This window comes from Pristis pectinata, chromosome 24 (assembly GCF_009764475.1).
Source record: "Pristis pectinata isolate sPriPec2 chromosome 24, sPriPec2.1.pri, whole genome shotgun sequence".
In the NCBI taxonomy this organism is placed as follows: domain Eukaryota; kingdom Metazoa; phylum Chordata; class Chondrichthyes; order Rhinopristiformes; family Pristidae; genus Pristis; species Pristis pectinata.
The window spans coordinates 12,013,365-12,031,615 of NC_067428.1; the positions used below are offsets into that span (position 1 = coordinate 12,013,365).

The 18,251-nt window shown below is 38.5% G+C and overlaps 1 protein-coding gene across 3 annotated transcripts in view; it reads right to left on the bottom strand.

Moving 5' to 3' along the window:
* LOC127582394 (phosphatidylinositol 4-phosphate 5-kinase type-1 gamma-like) overlaps positions 1-18,251 on the bottom strand; it is a 95,338-nt gene that overhangs the window by 42,792 nt on the left and 34,295 nt on the right. For all 3 annotated transcript variants that reach the window (XM_052037588.1, XM_052037589.1, XM_052037587.1), the window contains exons 2-8: positions 15,385-15,416; positions 15,182-15,274; positions 13,849-13,979; positions 11,317-11,434; positions 5,148-5,300; positions 4,429-4,728; positions 1,240-1,445 (exon numbers count right to left, since the gene is read on the bottom strand). In XM_052037588.1, the coding sequence (XP_051893548.1) occupies positions 1,240-1,445; positions 4,429-4,728; positions 5,148-5,300; positions 11,317-11,434; positions 13,849-13,979; positions 15,182-15,274; positions 15,385-15,416 (1,033 nt within the window). The remainder of the gene's footprint in view (positions 1-1,239; positions 1,446-4,428; positions 4,729-5,147; positions 5,301-11,316; positions 11,435-13,848; positions 13,980-15,181; positions 15,275-15,384; positions 15,417-18,251) is intronic.

Sequence of the window (18,251 nt, forward strand, 5' to 3'; positions counted from 1 at the left end):
AGAGATTCAGTACCTCTTCTGAGAGGAAATTCCTATGCATTTCAGTTTTAAATGACCACCTCCCTTATTTTGTAACTACATCCTCTCATTCAAGATTCTCCCATTCATGGAATCATCTCAACATGTACCTTTTATGTCCCATTAGGATCTTGCATGTTTTAATAAGGCCACCACCTCATTCTTCTAAACTAAAAGATAGGTCTAAATTTTTGACTGTTTGAGACAGGACAACCTCTCATTTCAGAAATTAGCCAAGCGAATGTCTTCTGGATTGCCTTCAATGCTAGTACATCCTTCCTTAAATAAGAGACCAAAACTCATGCAGCCTCATCAACACCTTGTACAATTAAACACATAGAACAGTACAGCACTGCACAGGCCCTTCAGCCCACGATGTTGTGCCGACCTATATAAGCCTTATACCCATTCAATCTATGCCCCTCTCTACTTCACCTTCCATAACCCTCTATTTTTCTTTCGTCCACATGCCTATCTAATAGTCTCTTAAACAACTCGATTGTATCAGCCCCTACCACCACCCCCAGCAGTGTATTCCAGGCACCCACCACTGTGTAAAAAAACCTCTTTCCTCCATGCACCTTAAACGGGTGACCTCTAGTATTGGCCATTGCCACCCTGGGGAAAAGATGCTTGCACTTATTCTGTCTGTGCACATAATACAGTTGCTCCTCACACTTCCTGACTAAGACATGCAAAATCAATCATTACTGTCCAAGACACTTTTCTGTTCCTTATTTCATGTAGTATGGCATGACCAGAATATTACTGACGTTGTTTTCTTAAACTATTTTCCCTCTAAATGAATCCCTGAATTTGTAACAATACTTCTCTATTTTTAAACTCTAAACCACCAGCAATAAAGGCTAATGTGCCATATGTCTCCATATTACCTGCTGTAGAGACAGGCTAACTTTTTGTGTTTTATGCACAAGAGCACTTTGTCCCTTCTGTACTCCACTCATTTCCAGTCTCCTTTAGATGTTAGTCTGCGTTTTGATTCCTCCTAATGAAGTGCATGACCTTACAATTTCCCACTTTGTACTCCATTTGCCAAGCTTTTGCTCAGTCACTTAACGTACCTGTTTTCTATTACAAAGACTAAATATCCTCATTGCAAAGCAAATCTTCAGAGGCAAACAGTATTTTTATCATTTTCTTTAAATCATAGCACTTGAACATATCAAAGGTAAAATGTTTTGTAAAAATATATATACATACGTATCATCTGTGTCAATGGACTCGCCCCGTGATGTTCCACCTTGAATAGATTCCATGGCTGTGGAATAGAGTGCTTTCTGTGCAATGGGTCGTTTCTCATCAGAGGTACTTAGTGAGCCCTCCAACTGCCTCTCACGCTCTGCTTGGTCTAAATTGTGAACTCCTAACAACAAACTGTAATCCATGATTTTAAAGCTCTCTAGCACCTATTGAAATTGCACAAGGAGAAATAACATGACAATTAGTCTGCACACAAATCAGTAACTAGAGGATATCAAATCATCTAGCATGAAATCTTGTTTGACATCACACACAAGAAACCACTGAAAAAAATATGATCCAAAAGATTAAAGTGAATAAAGCTTCTCAAAAGATTAATATATTTCTGAAACATGCTTCAAGCTTGGCTCCACATTCCTGATTTTCAAAGTGGACAGAGAGAAGGTTAAAACAAAATGAAGTGGCAGGAGAAGTGGGTAACATTTACACTGACCAAAGTGAATTTTAATGCTTGGAATGCTGCATCCAATGAGATTCTGTTGAGCTCAATTCCATAAACCTGCTTTTCGTTCACTTAGATTTAAACGTGGGAGCCGTATTTTCAAAGTTTGCAGAAGATACCAAAATTGATCGTTTTGTTGCTCATGGGAAGCAGGAAGATTTCGTTTTTCATTCATTTTTCAGGATGTGGGCCTGCAGTTATTGTCCATCCATAACTGCCCTGGAGAAGGCAATGATTAGCCATCTTCTTAAGACATGGCAATCTTTCTGGTGAGATCGTTGGATAGGGAGTTCCAGAATGTAAATCTAGTGACAATGAAGTCAGGATGGTGAGCAACTTGAAAGGGAACCTACAGGTGTTCATGTACCTGGTTCCCTTGTTCTTCTTGGTGCCAGAGGTTACAAGCTTCAGATGGTTCTGCTGTAGTAATTAGGCAAGTTAGTGCAATGTATTTTGTCCTTGCTAGAGTGCACACACCACAGGTACGGTATGGTGTTGGTGGCTGGAATTAATGTTTAGAGTGATAGATGAGGCACCTATCAAGCAGCCTGCTTTATCCTGAATTGTGCTGAGTTGGAACTGCAGGCAAATGGACAGTATTCCATCATGCTTCCAAGTTGTATATGATGGAAAAACTTCGAGGTGTCAGGTGGCAAATCACCTGCTGCAGGACATCCAGCATCTGAACTGCACTTGCAGCCACAGTATGTTTGTGGCTGGTCCAACTGAGTTTCTGGCCAACAGTGACCTCCAGGATACTGATGGTGGAGAAACTTAGCAAGGCTAATGCTATTGAACATCAAAAGTGAAAATTTTAAAATCTGACTTGTTGGAGATGGTCATTGCCTGGCATGTGTGTGGTGTGAATGTTAAATAACAATTAATCAGCCCAAACTGGAACATCTTAATACATGCATTTCCTGTTTCATTTCCTGAGGAGATTCAAATGGCATTGAACAATGCACAGTGAACATTTCCACTTCTGACTGCATAATGGAAGAATTATTATTGATAATGCAGTTGAAGATAGCTGGGCCTAGAATAATACTCTAAGGAACTCCTGCAGTGGCATTCTTAGACTGGGACAACTGACACCCAGCCATCACAACGGTTTTCCTTAGTGTAAGGCATGATCCTAACTATTGGAATGTTTTCGACTTGATGCCCACTGACCACAGTTTCATCAGGAGTCAATGCCACACTTGGTTAAATGCTGCCTTGACATCAAGGACAGTCATTCTCACCTCACCTCTGAAATTCTGCTGTTTGATCCACATTTGAATCTTCCATCATTTTGCTGTTGATTGACGGTAGACTGGTCTGGTGGGTGGGCAGAAAAGTGGCAAATGGAATTCCAATGGAGCACGATATAATGAATTTAATGGAAGGCAAACGAAAATAAGGTAAATAGTAGGATACTAAAAAGAGTCAGAGAGCAAGGCAATCTTAGAAGACATACCTACAGATCTCTGATGCTAGCAGGACAAGTAGATAAAAGGTGGTTAGAGCAGATGGGATACTTGTTTTTATTGGCAAAACACAGAATAAAACTAGATATGCTGGAACTGTACAAAATGCTTGAAAAGCCACAGCTAGAACTGTGGCTACCACATTATGCAAAGGATGTAATAGGACTAGACAGCAGGCAAAGGATGTTGCAAGTCAAGAGACTAGCTAATTATGAGGAGAGCTTAGCTTGGGCGTGTTGTTTCCTTTTGAAACAAAGGAGGCTGAAGTGAGATTTAGTCAAGGCGTACAAAATTATGAGGTCTTGATAAGGTGAACAAGCAGCAGAAAGGTCAACTACTAGGGAACAAAGATCTAAAGTAATTGGAGAAAGTTTAGAGAAGAGTTGAGGAAACTGTTTTTTCACCCAATAATTCTTGGGGTTTTGGAACGCAATATCTTGAAAAGTTGGTGGTGGTAGAAACAATTATTACATTTATAAAGTATCATAATGTGCATAGCGCCATAACCTGCAGGGCTAGGAATAGGAACATGGGTTTGGGTAACAAAAACTCTTTGCACTTAATAGCTTTCCTCTTAGCACTAGAAATTTCAATGGTTCTATGAATGTGCCCTTCCCATCCCAAAAGAAAATCAAAAGATATTCCATGCTCATACAGTCATTCTGATCACAATCTGTGATTCTGCTATTTCTCCAAAAGGAGCTACATTCTATAATGAAGTTTAAACATAGAACAGTACAGCACTGTACAGGCCCTTCAGCCCACGATGTTGTGCCGACCTATATAAGCCTTATACCCATTCAATCTATCCCCCTCTCTACATCACCTTCCATAACCCTCTATTTTTCTTTCGTCCACATGCCTAGCTAATAGTCTCTTAAACAACTCGATTGTATCAGCCCCTATCACCACCCCCAGCAGTGCATTCCAGGCACCCACCACTGTGTAAAAAAAACCTCTTTCCTCCATGCACCTTAAACGGGTGACCTCTGGTATTGGCCATTGCCACCCTGGGGAAAAGATGCTTGCACTTATTCTGTCTGTGCATATAATACAGTTGCTCCTCAAACTTCCTGACTAATACATGCAAAATCAATCATTACTGTCCAAGACACTTTTCTGTTCCTTATTTCATGTAGTATGGCATGACCAGAATATTATTGATGTTGTTTTCTTAAACTATTTTCCCTCTAAATGAATCCCTGACTCTCTTCTTACCAGACAATCTCTCTGTAGGGTTTTAATCAGGGCACAGTTCGTGTCCGCGTCTAGTAACAATCCATCTGAGAAATCCTGCATGAAGTCCAAGTCTTTAAACGTTGGTCTGGACTTCTCACGTTCTTTTCTTGAAGCTCTCCTTTTGTAGGTTGAACCTTTTAAGTCATACTTGAGGTGCATCTTCACCACGCGCGGCAACACATTATTCATCACTGCCACTCGAATGTTTTTGCCACCAGACTGAACACAGTAGAGTCCATAAAACTTTGGTAAGAGTGTCCGTGGGTTCTGATTCAGGTTCTGGAACAAAATAGAGAAAGTGTTTTCCATGTGTTAATGTAACGAATGAACTGGTAGCAATCATTCAAATAAATGCAGTAGAGTATTGTGTGCTAGATGCCAAGACATTGAATCAAACAGGATGTGATTTTGTTTGTATTTTTAACTTTATGTTCAGAGTTTATAAGTGGAATGGGAAACTGCATGCACATCAGCAAAGATTATATGCTTCTCCTGAAGTAACCAGCTGACAATTATCACATATACAGTAGGTGGTGTTAGTTTACCATCATTCACCATTTCCACCCACATATGAATAGCTACTTATGTAAGGTATCAGAGGCCAGCAGATGGATGTAGATCTATATTCCAGGAAGAATTAATTATTTCAAAAAGTAGAGAAAAATGGAGGGGATCAGGGATGGAGAAAAATCACTCACCATGTAATAACCTGGAAGCAACTTTTGTAGAAATTCTGCTTCTTTGTTTATCACAGTCTTTATAATAAACTCATCGTCACTTGTCACATAAAAGAGAGATCCACTGGCACCAGGGTTGGAGAGTTCAATCAAGGGTTCATTGCATAATGAATACTATGAGAGAACATATCACAATGCAAACACTCTTATTCAATGAATATTTCATCATCTTTTGCCGATACGTTTACTATAAACGCTCCCTTTTTAAAAAAAATTCGAATGATCTGATTAGTATTTTTGACCAAGGCATTCCCCCTTTAAAAAAATGAGAAAAGATGTTTATAGAGGGAAATTTGTTTTGCAAGAAAACTCAATGTCCAACTCTGGCAAACTCCCCATGTAGAACACAACATGTAATGACACAGATGGAACAAATCCTGCAGAGAAGACAATGGGAGTTGCAATTATGGATGCTAACAGCTGCTCAAAATTGCAAGCCATATCCGAGGGAATCAGCTTGTTGATTAAATATAACCATTTTTGTTAATTATTCTTTTTTCAATATTTTAAAATATAAAAACCATTTTGTCCACATTAGCTTTAATTTCCATATTAATTACACAATTTCATAACATAGTTCAGTAACAGCATTCATGTACAAGAGTAACTGATAGAGACTAAATAGTAATTGTGTGGCATTATTTACATTATTGGTCTTGTCCACAATTTGCCACTCAGGAAACAACGGGGAATCAAACACAAAGACAAAGTGAGGTTTTTTTACTTTGCTTGTTTTTACAATAAAGTCCTAACAGTTAACCAATAACTCAATATATGACACAGAAAAAGACTTTTTCAGAAGAATGAGCAACCTTAAATCACTCAAATGTTTTAGTCCCATCCTTGGGCTTTCATTAGATAGTCAAACTCTGAAATGGATAACCAGTCAAAAGACATGAGAGACAGAATGGATTACCAAGAAATAAGTGGGGGAATGGGATTGATAGGATTGCTCCAAGAACTGGCAAAGAGTCAATGGGCCGAAAGGCCTCTTTCTATCTCCTAAAGAAATAGGAAAGTTGAGAACAGTTTATCCTGTCAATTTTTATTCATTTATGTCACTGAAGAAATAATCACTTGAAGGACACAGAAGTTCTCTGATCTTTGCTTGCATTGATCAAACATTGATACAGACCACTAGAGTGGGCTATCTGCAAATTTTTAAAATAGCTAATCCAGAATCTAAACAGGTCATTGGCACTTTGTTTCTGTGAAGAAACTATTTATTATTTCAATAGATTTTAATTGTCTGTCAACATTAGAATGATAAACACCATGGTTACTAAAACAAATGGGAAACCTGATATCCTATGGCAGCTAAGTTCCCTCTCTACTCTGAATAGTCTTTCCAGCATCTGCAAAGCACAATTTAGAAATATAATGGAATGTCCCTCACTTGACAGTACGAGTACAGCTTCAACAACACACTCTTCCACTCAAAGTCCCAGTTTAGTTTAGGCTCTGGAAAATAAGGCAACTTTAATTTCATAGGATAGAAATTTCCACATTGGAATTGTTGGTTTTGTTGTCTGGTCCATTCCTGAACATTGCATAAATGCTTATTTTAAAAATACTAAAACTGCTTTACACACTGAAGTTAACAAATATTCTCCAATTCCCTCTTCCATTCCTCACTTCATTTCCTGCTGAACCACTATACTCTGTCTATCACTTAAGACCCTATGGGAGATTATCTATTGTCCAGCCTGCAGTTAACACTCAATGGAAAAAGATGAAAAGAAAGCAAGCAACTCTCAAAAAAAAATAAAGCTAACAATCCAGCCTTATTTTTCAGACGTGATGGAAAGGGAGATAAAAGGGGTGGAGGCACTAGATTACTAATCATGGAGAATGTCACAGTTGCACTCAGAGCACACACTGGAAGGCTCACCCACTAAAACAATATGGGTAGAGCTCAAAAATAAGAGAAGCGCAATCACTCTGATGGGATTATACCATAGGCCTCCCAATAGTGGGAGATAGAGGAACCGATATGTAACAGATTATGAAAAAATGTAAAGGCAACAGGGTTGTTGTATTGGGTGACTTTAACTTCCCCAATGTTAACTGGACTTCTTTAGATGAGGCAGAATTTATTAGGTGCATCCAAGAGGGTTTCTTGAAACATTATGTGGATATTCCAACTAGAGGAGGGACCATACCGGACCTTGTGTTTGGAATAGTGATTACAACTCCTTAAGTTTTGAATAAGGATGTGTGGACCAAAGGAAAAGTACGAAATTGGAGGAAGGCAAATTACAACATTATTAGGCAGCTTTATTAGCAGCCGTTATTGGGCAATCCACAGCTGACATGTGGGGGTCGTTTGAAGATTAGCTGGTCAGAGTTCAGGACATGTTCCAGTAAGGAGGAAGGACAAGGATGGCAAGATAAGGGAACTCGATGATGAAAGAGGTTGTAAATTTAGTCAAGAAGAAAAAGGAAGCTTATCCAAGGGTTAGGAAGCTGAAATCAGACAGGGCCTTTGAGGAATATAAAGAAAGCAGGAAAGAACTCGAGCAAGGAATTAGGAGGGCCAAAAGGGGCCATGAAATGTCATTGCTAAGTAGGATTAAAGAAAATCCCATTAGCACTTTATACATACATTAAAAACAAGAGGATAAGTAGGAAGAGGGTAGAGTCACTCAAGGGTAAAGGACAGAATTTATGCTTGCAGTTAGAGGATGTAGGCGAGGTACTAAACAAGTACTTTGTATCGGTACTCACCAAGGAGAAGGGAATGGAGGATAGTGAGGTCAGTGTGGGATATACTAATATGCTAGGATGTTCTGAGATCAAGGTGGTGGGATCTATCCCAGGTTATTGAGAGAGGCAAGAGAGGAGATTACTGGGGTTTTGACGAAGATCTCTGTATCCTCTCTAGCCACAGGCAAGATCCTGGAGGACTGGAGAATAGCCAATGTTGTTTATTTGTTTAAGGGAAACAGGCATAATCCAGTGAGTTACAAGCTGGTGAGCCTCACATCAGTGGTAGGGAAGCTATTGGAAAGGATTCTTAGGGACAGAATTTATGCACATTTGGAAAAGCATGGGCTGATTAGGGACAGTCAGCATGGCTTTGTGCAAGGCAGGTCACATCTTACAAACTTGATTGAGTTTCTTTGAGGAGCTGATGAAGGTGATTGATGAGGGTAGGACAGTGGATGATGTCCACATGGACTTTAGTAAGGCATTTGACAAAGTCCCTCATGGTAGGCTGATCCAGAAGATTAAGATACATGGGATCCACGGTGACTTGATAGTTTGGGTTCAGAATTGGCTTGCTTTGGGCTGGTTAGTAAGCAGACAACACAAAAGCTAGGAGTTGCAGACTGTGAAGAAGCATTTATGATAGAAAGGATAAAGACATGATTAACCAAGGGCATTTTCTGACATATAAAGCTGTCCAAGGAAAACAGACAAAAATAATATTAAAAAACAAACTGTTAATAATAAAAGCAGAAAATGGTGAAAATTCAGTTCTGATGAAGTGCCATCAAATTGAAGTGTTAACTTTGTTTCTCTTTCCACAGAAGCTGCCTGCATTACTAAGTATCTCCAATGCTTTGTTTTTATTTCAGATTTCCAGAATTTGCAGTTGTTCGCAATTAACGAGGAAGTTCCTTGCCACTAAATACACACACCACATGACTATTTAAAATAAAATGTAACTTGGTTGGTAATTGAAATGTCTGTTATGGTTTTGTGTTGCACAGAACAGGGTAGTCCCACACTTGAATTTCATGATTATAAGCCAAATGATTATAAACTGGAACTGACTACAGCAATCCTCTGCTGGGTTGGGGGAGTAAATGATAATAGAGAAAATCACTCGGAGCAAATGCTCGTCTAGAGACCCTTGGTGAAATTCAATCATCTGTACACACTGTCTGATCAACCCAACCTGATATCAATGGTTGTCAGGAATTATTTCCATTTATACATTTCCACAATGAAATTAAATCCAACCAACATGAACGCTTTAAATAAATACAATGGTACAATCTAATACAAAGAGCACCACTAGCCATTATGCTTGATGTTATTTTATTTTGTTGCACCTTACACATAATTCCTCCCCCACCCAACTTCCATCTATCCAGTCAGAAATAACAGGATATTTCAAACAATAAAATATTCACTCTCCCTTCTCGAAGCTATTACCTTTGATTATGACGTACGTGATACAATCTTTTCTTGCAACTGGTAACTTACACTGGGATAGAATTTCATCAGAATTGGGGCCTATGAGACTAACCAGATGGCTATTCTTTATCTGTGACCTTAGAAAGCAAGTGTCAATGGGCCAACTAACAACAGACAGCATCACAGCTAAACACAATCCTACCCCTTAACCTGAACCAAAAGCCACACTTTCCAGCAGAGGGCACTGGATATCAATTAGGAACATTGATTTGCTTCTCCCAGGCTCGACTGTAAAAACACACTGAAGAAAAACTTAGTTGTGCCAAAAACAATTGCACAGCACAACTTTGAGATTTAACAAGTCATTTTTCTAGATCCACAGAAGAAAGAAGTGTGGTAATTCTGAAGTGATTAGAGGATCTATTAGAAGAATGAGATACATTCATGATTTGTTAATTACTGGGGGAAGAAAATTATATAATCATACAATGGTTAGACCACAAAAAAATTTGACCCATCATATCCATGTCAGCTCTCTACCTGAACAGCTCTCTAATGCCACCCGTCAGCCCTTTCTCCATAGTTGTGCAATTTTTTCTCCACCATACATTTATCCTGTTCCATTTTGAAGGCCACAATGGGTGCTGCCTTTGCCACATCTACAGGCAGTGCATTTCAGATTTCAATCATGTGCCAGTTTTCCGCATGTCATTCTTAATTCAGAAAAAGATCAAATATTTTTCATAGTGTTTAGCTTATAAGATTAACTAAAGAATTACCTCCAATAAGTGCATCATTTTACTATATTTAAGTTATTAATGCATAAGTACTTGGTAAAAATTTTTAAAATTTCTAAAATAAACAGGCCTAGACCACCAGGATCCAATAGCTGAAATTTTTAACAGTTAGTTTACAAGTTCCAGTCCATTTAACCACCTGCCCAAACATGGCACACATCATATTAAGACACAAGTGATTAGTTCAGAACAAGTGATATTAAGCATAATGGAAAGAACAAAATTCATCTGCCAAACTTGAAATGTATTAAAAATGACTTAAAGTCATCTTATTTGTTAGGCATGACCAATCTTAATTCCTTTTGTAGAAAAGGACACGTTAAGGGATGTTTTGCTTGAATATATAAATTCATTTTTTGGAATGTGGCTGTTATCACCATTTATTGCCCATCTCTGATTGCCCTCAAAATGGTGGTAGTGATCCATCTTCTTGAACCACAGCAGTTATTCAGGAATTGTTCTGTTTTGTCATGACAGTTATAACACAACCAAATGCCTTGCTCGATCTCTTTGAAGGCAGTTAAAGTTAACCATATTGCTGTAGGTCTAGAGTCACTTATTGGCTAGACTGGGTACGGACACCAGATTTCTTCCCCTGAAGGACATTGTCATAAATGCTGGACTAATCTGATAGTTTTGTGGTCACTATTACTATGGCTAGTTTCTTTTAAATTCTATATTAATTTAATTAAGGCGAGATCTGAACTTGGGTCTCTAGATTATTAGCCCAGACCTCTGGATAACTACACCAGTAGTTTAACTATTGTGCCACCATTGTATAAATATCAAATTTTTTTTTTAAGAGTTGGCATACTAATACCATTAGAAAGCACTACAGAAAAACAAATTAAATTTAAAAACCAGTGTAAAGTTCTATGACATCCATACAAATTTCGTTCTTCATCTGCTAAAGACTGCCAATTAGATTCCTTGTAAAATTGCTTTCTCCAGACATAGCACAACTTTGAAAGAGAAGATCTTCAATTCTGCTGGTGTATATCTTACAAACTATACAAATAAAAAAAAAATCAGACCCACTCGTTCATCCACTCACCAGCAAAATTTCAGAGCATCATTGCATGCAATTCACCAAAAGAGATTTTCCAGTTACACAGCAAACATAATTCAACTGACTAAAAATCATGGCACACAATGCACAAGAATACCGAGCACTTAACTACACTCACCAGATAGTCATCTGGTCGAATGCCAAAGAGTTCCCTAAAGTAACGAAATGCCACTGGAGCATACGTCTTGAATCTGAAGTCAGGAAAATGATGCGCTGGGGTCAAGTTACTACCTTCACTGTAAATTAAAAGAAAACTTGAGTATCAGTCATACCAAAATTAGCTGGAAATATTCACCATCAATTTTGTAGAAAAACTGCATAATTGCATGCAGCCAGATGACGTTCCCATCTCTTCATGGTCTAACAGAGCACCAATGATCAGCTTACCTCCTTGTATTTAAACCCACTAAGAATGAGAGGCAGCCCAAAATATAAATGGTGGTACACACTACCAATATCTTAACACAGCTAATCTACATGTTTACAACACTAAAGATGCTACATGCATATATGGATGCTTGAAAATATAATAATAACAAATTCCCACATCATTATATCTTAATGCTTGTTTTTTTTAAAAACCCAAATTGAGAAGGAAGTGGTGACCATCTTCTTGCTGCTGATGTAGTGCACCATTAGTGAAGCGAATGGATGCTTAAGGTGTTGGATGTGGTGCTAATCAAGCAGACTCCTATAGCTCCTTAAGTGCTGTTCAGCTGCTCTAACCCATGCAAGTGAAGAGTATTCCATCACAGTCTTGACTTGCCTCATTAATGATGAAAAGGTTTTGGGGTGTCAGGAGGTGAGACTTTCACTGCAGAGCACCAAAGCCCCTGATCTACTCAAGGTTACGATACACATTAACCTGGTTCAGTTGAGTTTCTGGTCATCAGTGACACCTAGGATGTTGATCATTGGGCATAGTGGTGCAGATAGCAGAGCTGCTGTCTCACAGCAGCAGAGACAGTCCTGTGTGGAGTCTGCATGTTTTCCCTGTAACTGCATGGGTTTTCCCCGGTGCGGGTTGGTTGGTTAATTGGCCACTGTAGATTGGCCCTAGTATGTAGGTGAGTAGTAGAATCTTGGGGGAGGGAGGGGTGGTGGTGGTGGTGTGGTTTGATGAGAATTTGAGGGGAATAAAAAAGAACTAACATTAGTTAAATGGGTGACTGATGGTCAGCACAGATTTGGTTGGCCGAAGGGTCTGTTTCTCTGCTGTCTCTCTATGACTCTATAGATAACGGTGTTACAATTAAATATAAGAGTATTGATTTTCTTATTCATTCAGAGGACGTGGACTTTGCAGGCTGAGCCAGCATTTAATTGCTTGAGGTGTGGGTATACCCATAGTGCTGTTTGGGAGAGAGTTCCAGGGTTTTGACTGAACGATGGTAAAGGAACGGCAATATATTTCCAAGTCAGAACAGTGTGTGGCTTGGAGGGAAATCTCCAGGTGGTGGTGTTCTCATGCTTTTGCTTCCTTTGTCCTTCTAGCTGGTAGAAATCGTGTGTTTGGAAGGTGCTATCTAAGGAATCTCGGTGATTTGTTGCTCTGCATCCTGTATATGGTACAAACTGCTGCTACTGTGCAGTGGTGGAGTGAATGAGTGGTGTAGATTGGGGTTAGACTTTCTCTCTTGATGGAGATGTCAATATGTAGCACTTCTATGGTGCAAATGTTACCTGCCACATACCAGACCAAGCTGAAATGTTGTCCTAGTGTTGCTGCATACAGACATAGACTGCTTCATTTGCTGAGAAGTTGCAGATGCAACTAAGTATTGTGCAAGAGCAATCATCAGCAAAAGTCCCAACTTCAGACCTGAAGTGGCTAAAGATGGTTAGGCAGAGGCCACTCCCCTAAGGAACTTCAGCAGTGATGTCCTGGAGCTGGAGTGATTGACTGCCAAGAACCACAACCATCTTCCTTTAAGAAAAAATAAGAAAGGGATTGTCAGAATAGTCTATATGAATTGTTCTGATCACCACATTGCAAGAAGGATATAATATCAGAGGATGCAGAGGAGATTTACAAGGATGCTGCAATGTCTGGAGCATCATGGTAATGAGAGTAACCTAAAAGAGGTTTAATTGTGGTGTGCGAATCAGACATTAAGTGGAGACATTTCTGCCTCTCAGGGAATGTAAAGATTCCTTTGTTTCATTTGAAAAGTTCCTCCTCTTGTTATCACTGCTCTCCTAATAACTATACACAGATTTTAACCAATTACCCATTATGTCTTCAACCTGAAAAATTAACTCTATTTATCTTTCCATGATGTTGTTTGACCTGTTGAGTATTTCTGGCATCTGTTTTTGCCTTAGATTTCCAGCATCTGCAGTTATTTTTTTTTAAATTTTCACTCTTTCCCTTGATTATCACCTGCCTACATAACAGTGACTGCATTTCAAAAGTTATTCTCAGGCTGTTAAACACTTCAAAATGTCCTGAAGACACAAGGTGTGATACAAATACCGAGGTCCATTTTTATCTCTTGGTGTAGTTTTTGAGAATACAAAATATACTTTAACAATTATCCAACATTAGACACCACATTTATTAAGGAGAAAATCATAAAATGATTAACAATTAAAAAATCAACAAAATATTACAATCCCAAAAAGTTACTTGGAGAAAAGACAGACTTGCCTAGGAAAGAATATACTCTCAACCACATAGAAATCTTGCATCAGCACATCTCTTTCGGGCTTCGAGCTGAGATTTCCTACCGTGTATCCAATCCCCAGCTGAATAGCTCCTTTGAGAGTAGATGAGCTTGTCTGCAGCATAAGCAGAATCAAATTATATTTTTCTCTGTACCAGAGCTGGGATCAGTTTGTGCCCTGAAGCTTGAATGCATTTTGAGCCATGTCAACAAAGATTAAAAGGTTAAAAAATACCACTTGATCTTATTACTGAGAATTTCACCAGAGGTAAAAATAATAGATAATTTTTATCAGAAATTGCTTATCATATTAGTACAAACATCTCATCTGAACACATATCCATATTATCTTTAGCAGAACTGAGCTAAGTGTTAACAAAATTGTATTTCCATAGAAAAATCATATGGCCTGAGATATTTTTGTACAATGAACAGTTCTCACCATAATAATTGCCTTGGTCATTAATGCTGCATTTTAAAGGCAAGGTTAAACACAACCATCTAACAACCTTGACTTTACTTGCTTACTAGGATTATGTAATGGGAGCAGTAGACAGAAAATCATGTAACAAGCTGATAAGCACTCCAATTTAATATCACTGTAACATTTCAAGCATGTTTTAATATTAGAAATGAAGGCATAAGGAAGGTTAAATTGGACACATGAAGTCATCTAACCAAAACAACTGATGTGCACTAGCCACAGAGTATAATAAATAATTGCTGTGTATTGCAGTTTAAAGAAGAATGCTCACTTTACACTTCTAAACCCAAGTTTGAAACTCAACAGATTAAGATCATTGGGGAAAACACAATCTACTAATTAATTGCAGAAAATCAGAACTTGCAGCTGGATCATTAGACTTCAATTAAGCAATCAAAATGGCAGAATCCAGTTTACTGGGTAAATCCCATGACAATCCTTTTGAAATTTTAACCCTTCTTCTTTCAGACGCTGATGAAAAATGCAACATCAGCTTCTTCTGTTTTTATCATTTGACATTGAAAGTTTTTCTTTTTATCTCTACAATTTAAAATTTCAGATTTAATAATGTGCAGGATGTTCAGTTTTAAAATGTTACTTTGGGAAATAGGAACTAAAAAACTGTACTAGCGTTTTTTTAAAATGGTTACATTTTATTGCTATTTAATTTACAGATATAGCCATCCACTCCAAACAGATTAAATTCTTGCTTATTTGTCTGTGTCATTAAAATGATGAGCATCACAAAGTAAAATAAAAACAAAATAATTAGGAAAATCTGTTTGTAGGTAAGAATTTTAATTAAATTTGTATATGACCTTAAGACAGAATACCTTTTTGTATGTAGTTTCTCCAGAAGCATCCACTCCCCTGTGTCCAATCTTTTTGCCTGCAGGTGCATATGTATTTCCAGAAGAAGAGGGCATCTTGGAAGTAAATGCAAGGGATATTGAATATGTTAATTACAAACTTGTATCAAGCACCAGTCATCACAGCATTTGGTTGTGAAAAATATATAACTACAAAATTTGCTCACCTCAGCCAAGCCTGATTTTTTACTGAAAGATTCTGTAAGTGAAGAGAAAGATAAAAGCATTTAAAAGTGGCAACATCAACTTTGAACAGAAACTAAGACTAACATCAAAACAGGAACAGGAGCAAGTCATTTAGTCCCTCACACCTGTTGCAACATTAAAGTACATCATAATTAACTTGTTCTGCACCTCCACATGCCCACCTTTGCTTTATGCCAATTTTCTCATGGGGATTTTCTCTTTACTCATGTGGGCAGAGCTGAATATCCCTACTTCCGATATTATGTTGGAGGGAAATCCTGCAGTGATGCATTCTAAATTAATTGAATTTCAACTATCACAACCATTCTTTCTGCTAAGTATGACTGGCCAAATGGAGATATTTCCCCCTAGTTCCACCAAATTGAGTTTTCCTTGGATTCATCCTTACCACACTCAGTCAGATGCTACATTAGTATCCATGGGCAGTCATTGTTGTAATTCATCTTATTTCTTTGTGTTTTTTGTATTGAAGATAATGAGATTAGTGACCAAATGGTCCTGTCAAAGTCCAAACAAAGCATTGCTAAGCATGTTATTGTTAAGTAAGCAATTCTTAATAGTCCTGCCAAACTCAACTACCTTTACTTACTAACCACCAAGAATAGATTAGGGTGATAATTAAATCCTTACCCAGACTCAAATGGATGCAACCATGTGCATCAGATTCAGGCCCAGTTGAGTATATATTCTGCTGAAACATCAGAGTTCAGGTTGGGTCATCAGGTCATGCCAGGACAGTTTGGCCCAGCACTTCATTCTGGACAGTTTGGCATGCTGGCAATGGCTAGTGGCTGTGCAGGATACTCATTCTGGGAGCTGGTCAGGGACCTGACCTGGAACAGGAGAGCGATTGCCGGACATCCATATTAAGTTTGCCCCAGTGCCATAATTGGGTGGTGAAATCCACCCAGAGATTGGACACTAAATACTAAACAGTAGGTAGGGAGCACACTCTTGGGCAAAGGCATCAAGTTGCCTCAATGCCAGAGTCAGGCAGTGGTACCTGTCGATAGGGGCATGGACGAGTGACTTCATCCAGGCTCAGAGGGCCTTTTTTGAATATGGATGTCCAAGTAGGACTCTGTGTCAGTGTAAGGGTATGATGATCTGTAGACTCAAGCTGTTGGGAAAATATTTTGAATACTCAGGTTTAGTGTTGATCAGCCATAAACAGATCGAATTTTACTTTTATATTCAAGCACACCTTTATTGGCAATAGTTAAACTGCATTTGTCCTGCTCCTTGCAGATGCACCTGGACAATTTTCCACTTAGTTTAGTCACAGGTGTTACAGCTGTCCTGGAGCAGCTTGGCTAGAGGTGTGGCCAGTTCTGAAACACAAGCATTCAACACTACACTCAGGATGTTGTCAAAAACCTTCTCTACATCTGGTGCATTCATCCATATGTGGAGCGAATTAAATTAGCTACATATTAGCTTGTAATAGTGGCAATCTCAGAAGGTTCATCCATTTGACAACTCTGGCCAAAGGTGGTTATAAACATTTCAATTGTCTTTTCCACTAAAGTGCTAGTTCTGCTGTCTTTGAGGTTATGTGAATGTGAATATCTGCTAAATGAATGTAACCTTTCTCTCACTAGTTGTTTAATAGTCTTCCACTATTCATGGCAGTACCATAGGGCTTTGTTCAGATTCTCTGCCTATGAAATTGCTAGTTTTGTCAAAAGAATTCTGCTTCCAACGATTAGTATACATGCAGTCCTGTACTATGGCTTTTCTAGGTTGTCATCTCAATTGGAGGCAAGCATGATGATACCCTGGCATATTCCCACACACTCCTAACTGAACCCAAGTTTGGTCCCATGGTTTAAAAGCAATGGTGGAGTGAAGGAATATACCCATCTTCAAGATCACAGGTTGTGATGGAATGAGCTTCTGCTGATGGCCTGGTTTTGAGATAAATTTACAACAAACTTTGGCAACTTTTATTTCATTTAGCAGAATGGCTCCATGTAACACAATGGAGTGCGTCCTTAGGGTGAAAACAGAATTGTGTATCTGTAAGAACTGTGCAGTGATCATTTCTACTAATACTGTCATCAACAAATGCACCTTCAACAGATTAGTGATTATTTCCTTTCTGTTGGTTCTCCTGAGGACTGGAATCAATGTTATGGACTTCCAACGACACATTCCCATCTTTCAGCCAGGAAATCTGGTACCACACTCATTATAGTTTCTTGTTTTATTTAGTACTGAATATTCAGGATTTTTTTTGCAAAATACTTCCCAGAAAACTTCAACAAACCAGTGTATGCTTATAGTCAGCTAAGCATAAATGTTAATAGATTTTACCTATTTTGATTATTCAACTACCTCCAGTCTAATGGTCTGTTAGCCATATCAGAGGTCAGCGTTCTTAAGCTATCTAAAATGATTTTGTTTCTGAACAAGCAGCTTTACTGCTGTCAATTTTTAACCTTTCCTCATGAAAGCAACAATAGGTGCTAAAATAAAACACATGGTGCCAGTACATAAAATCAAAAATGCTTGCAAGCACCCAGAATAAAAAAAATTAGAACACTGAATATACCAAAAGCTCCGATCACAACAGCAGCCTGGCTATCAATTCCTGTGCTTCAGAACTGATTGAACCATTAAACAAGCTGACCTAATACAGCTACGATACTAAGATCTATCCAATAAGCCAGTAAAGTGGAAAATAGCCCAGCTACACCTTGTCTACAAAAAAGCACCCCAAATCCAATCCAGGCAATTACTGTCACATTATTCTACTCATCAGCAAAGTTACGTAAGGTATCTTTGACTGAACTATCAACTGGCACATGTTCATCAATAAACTACA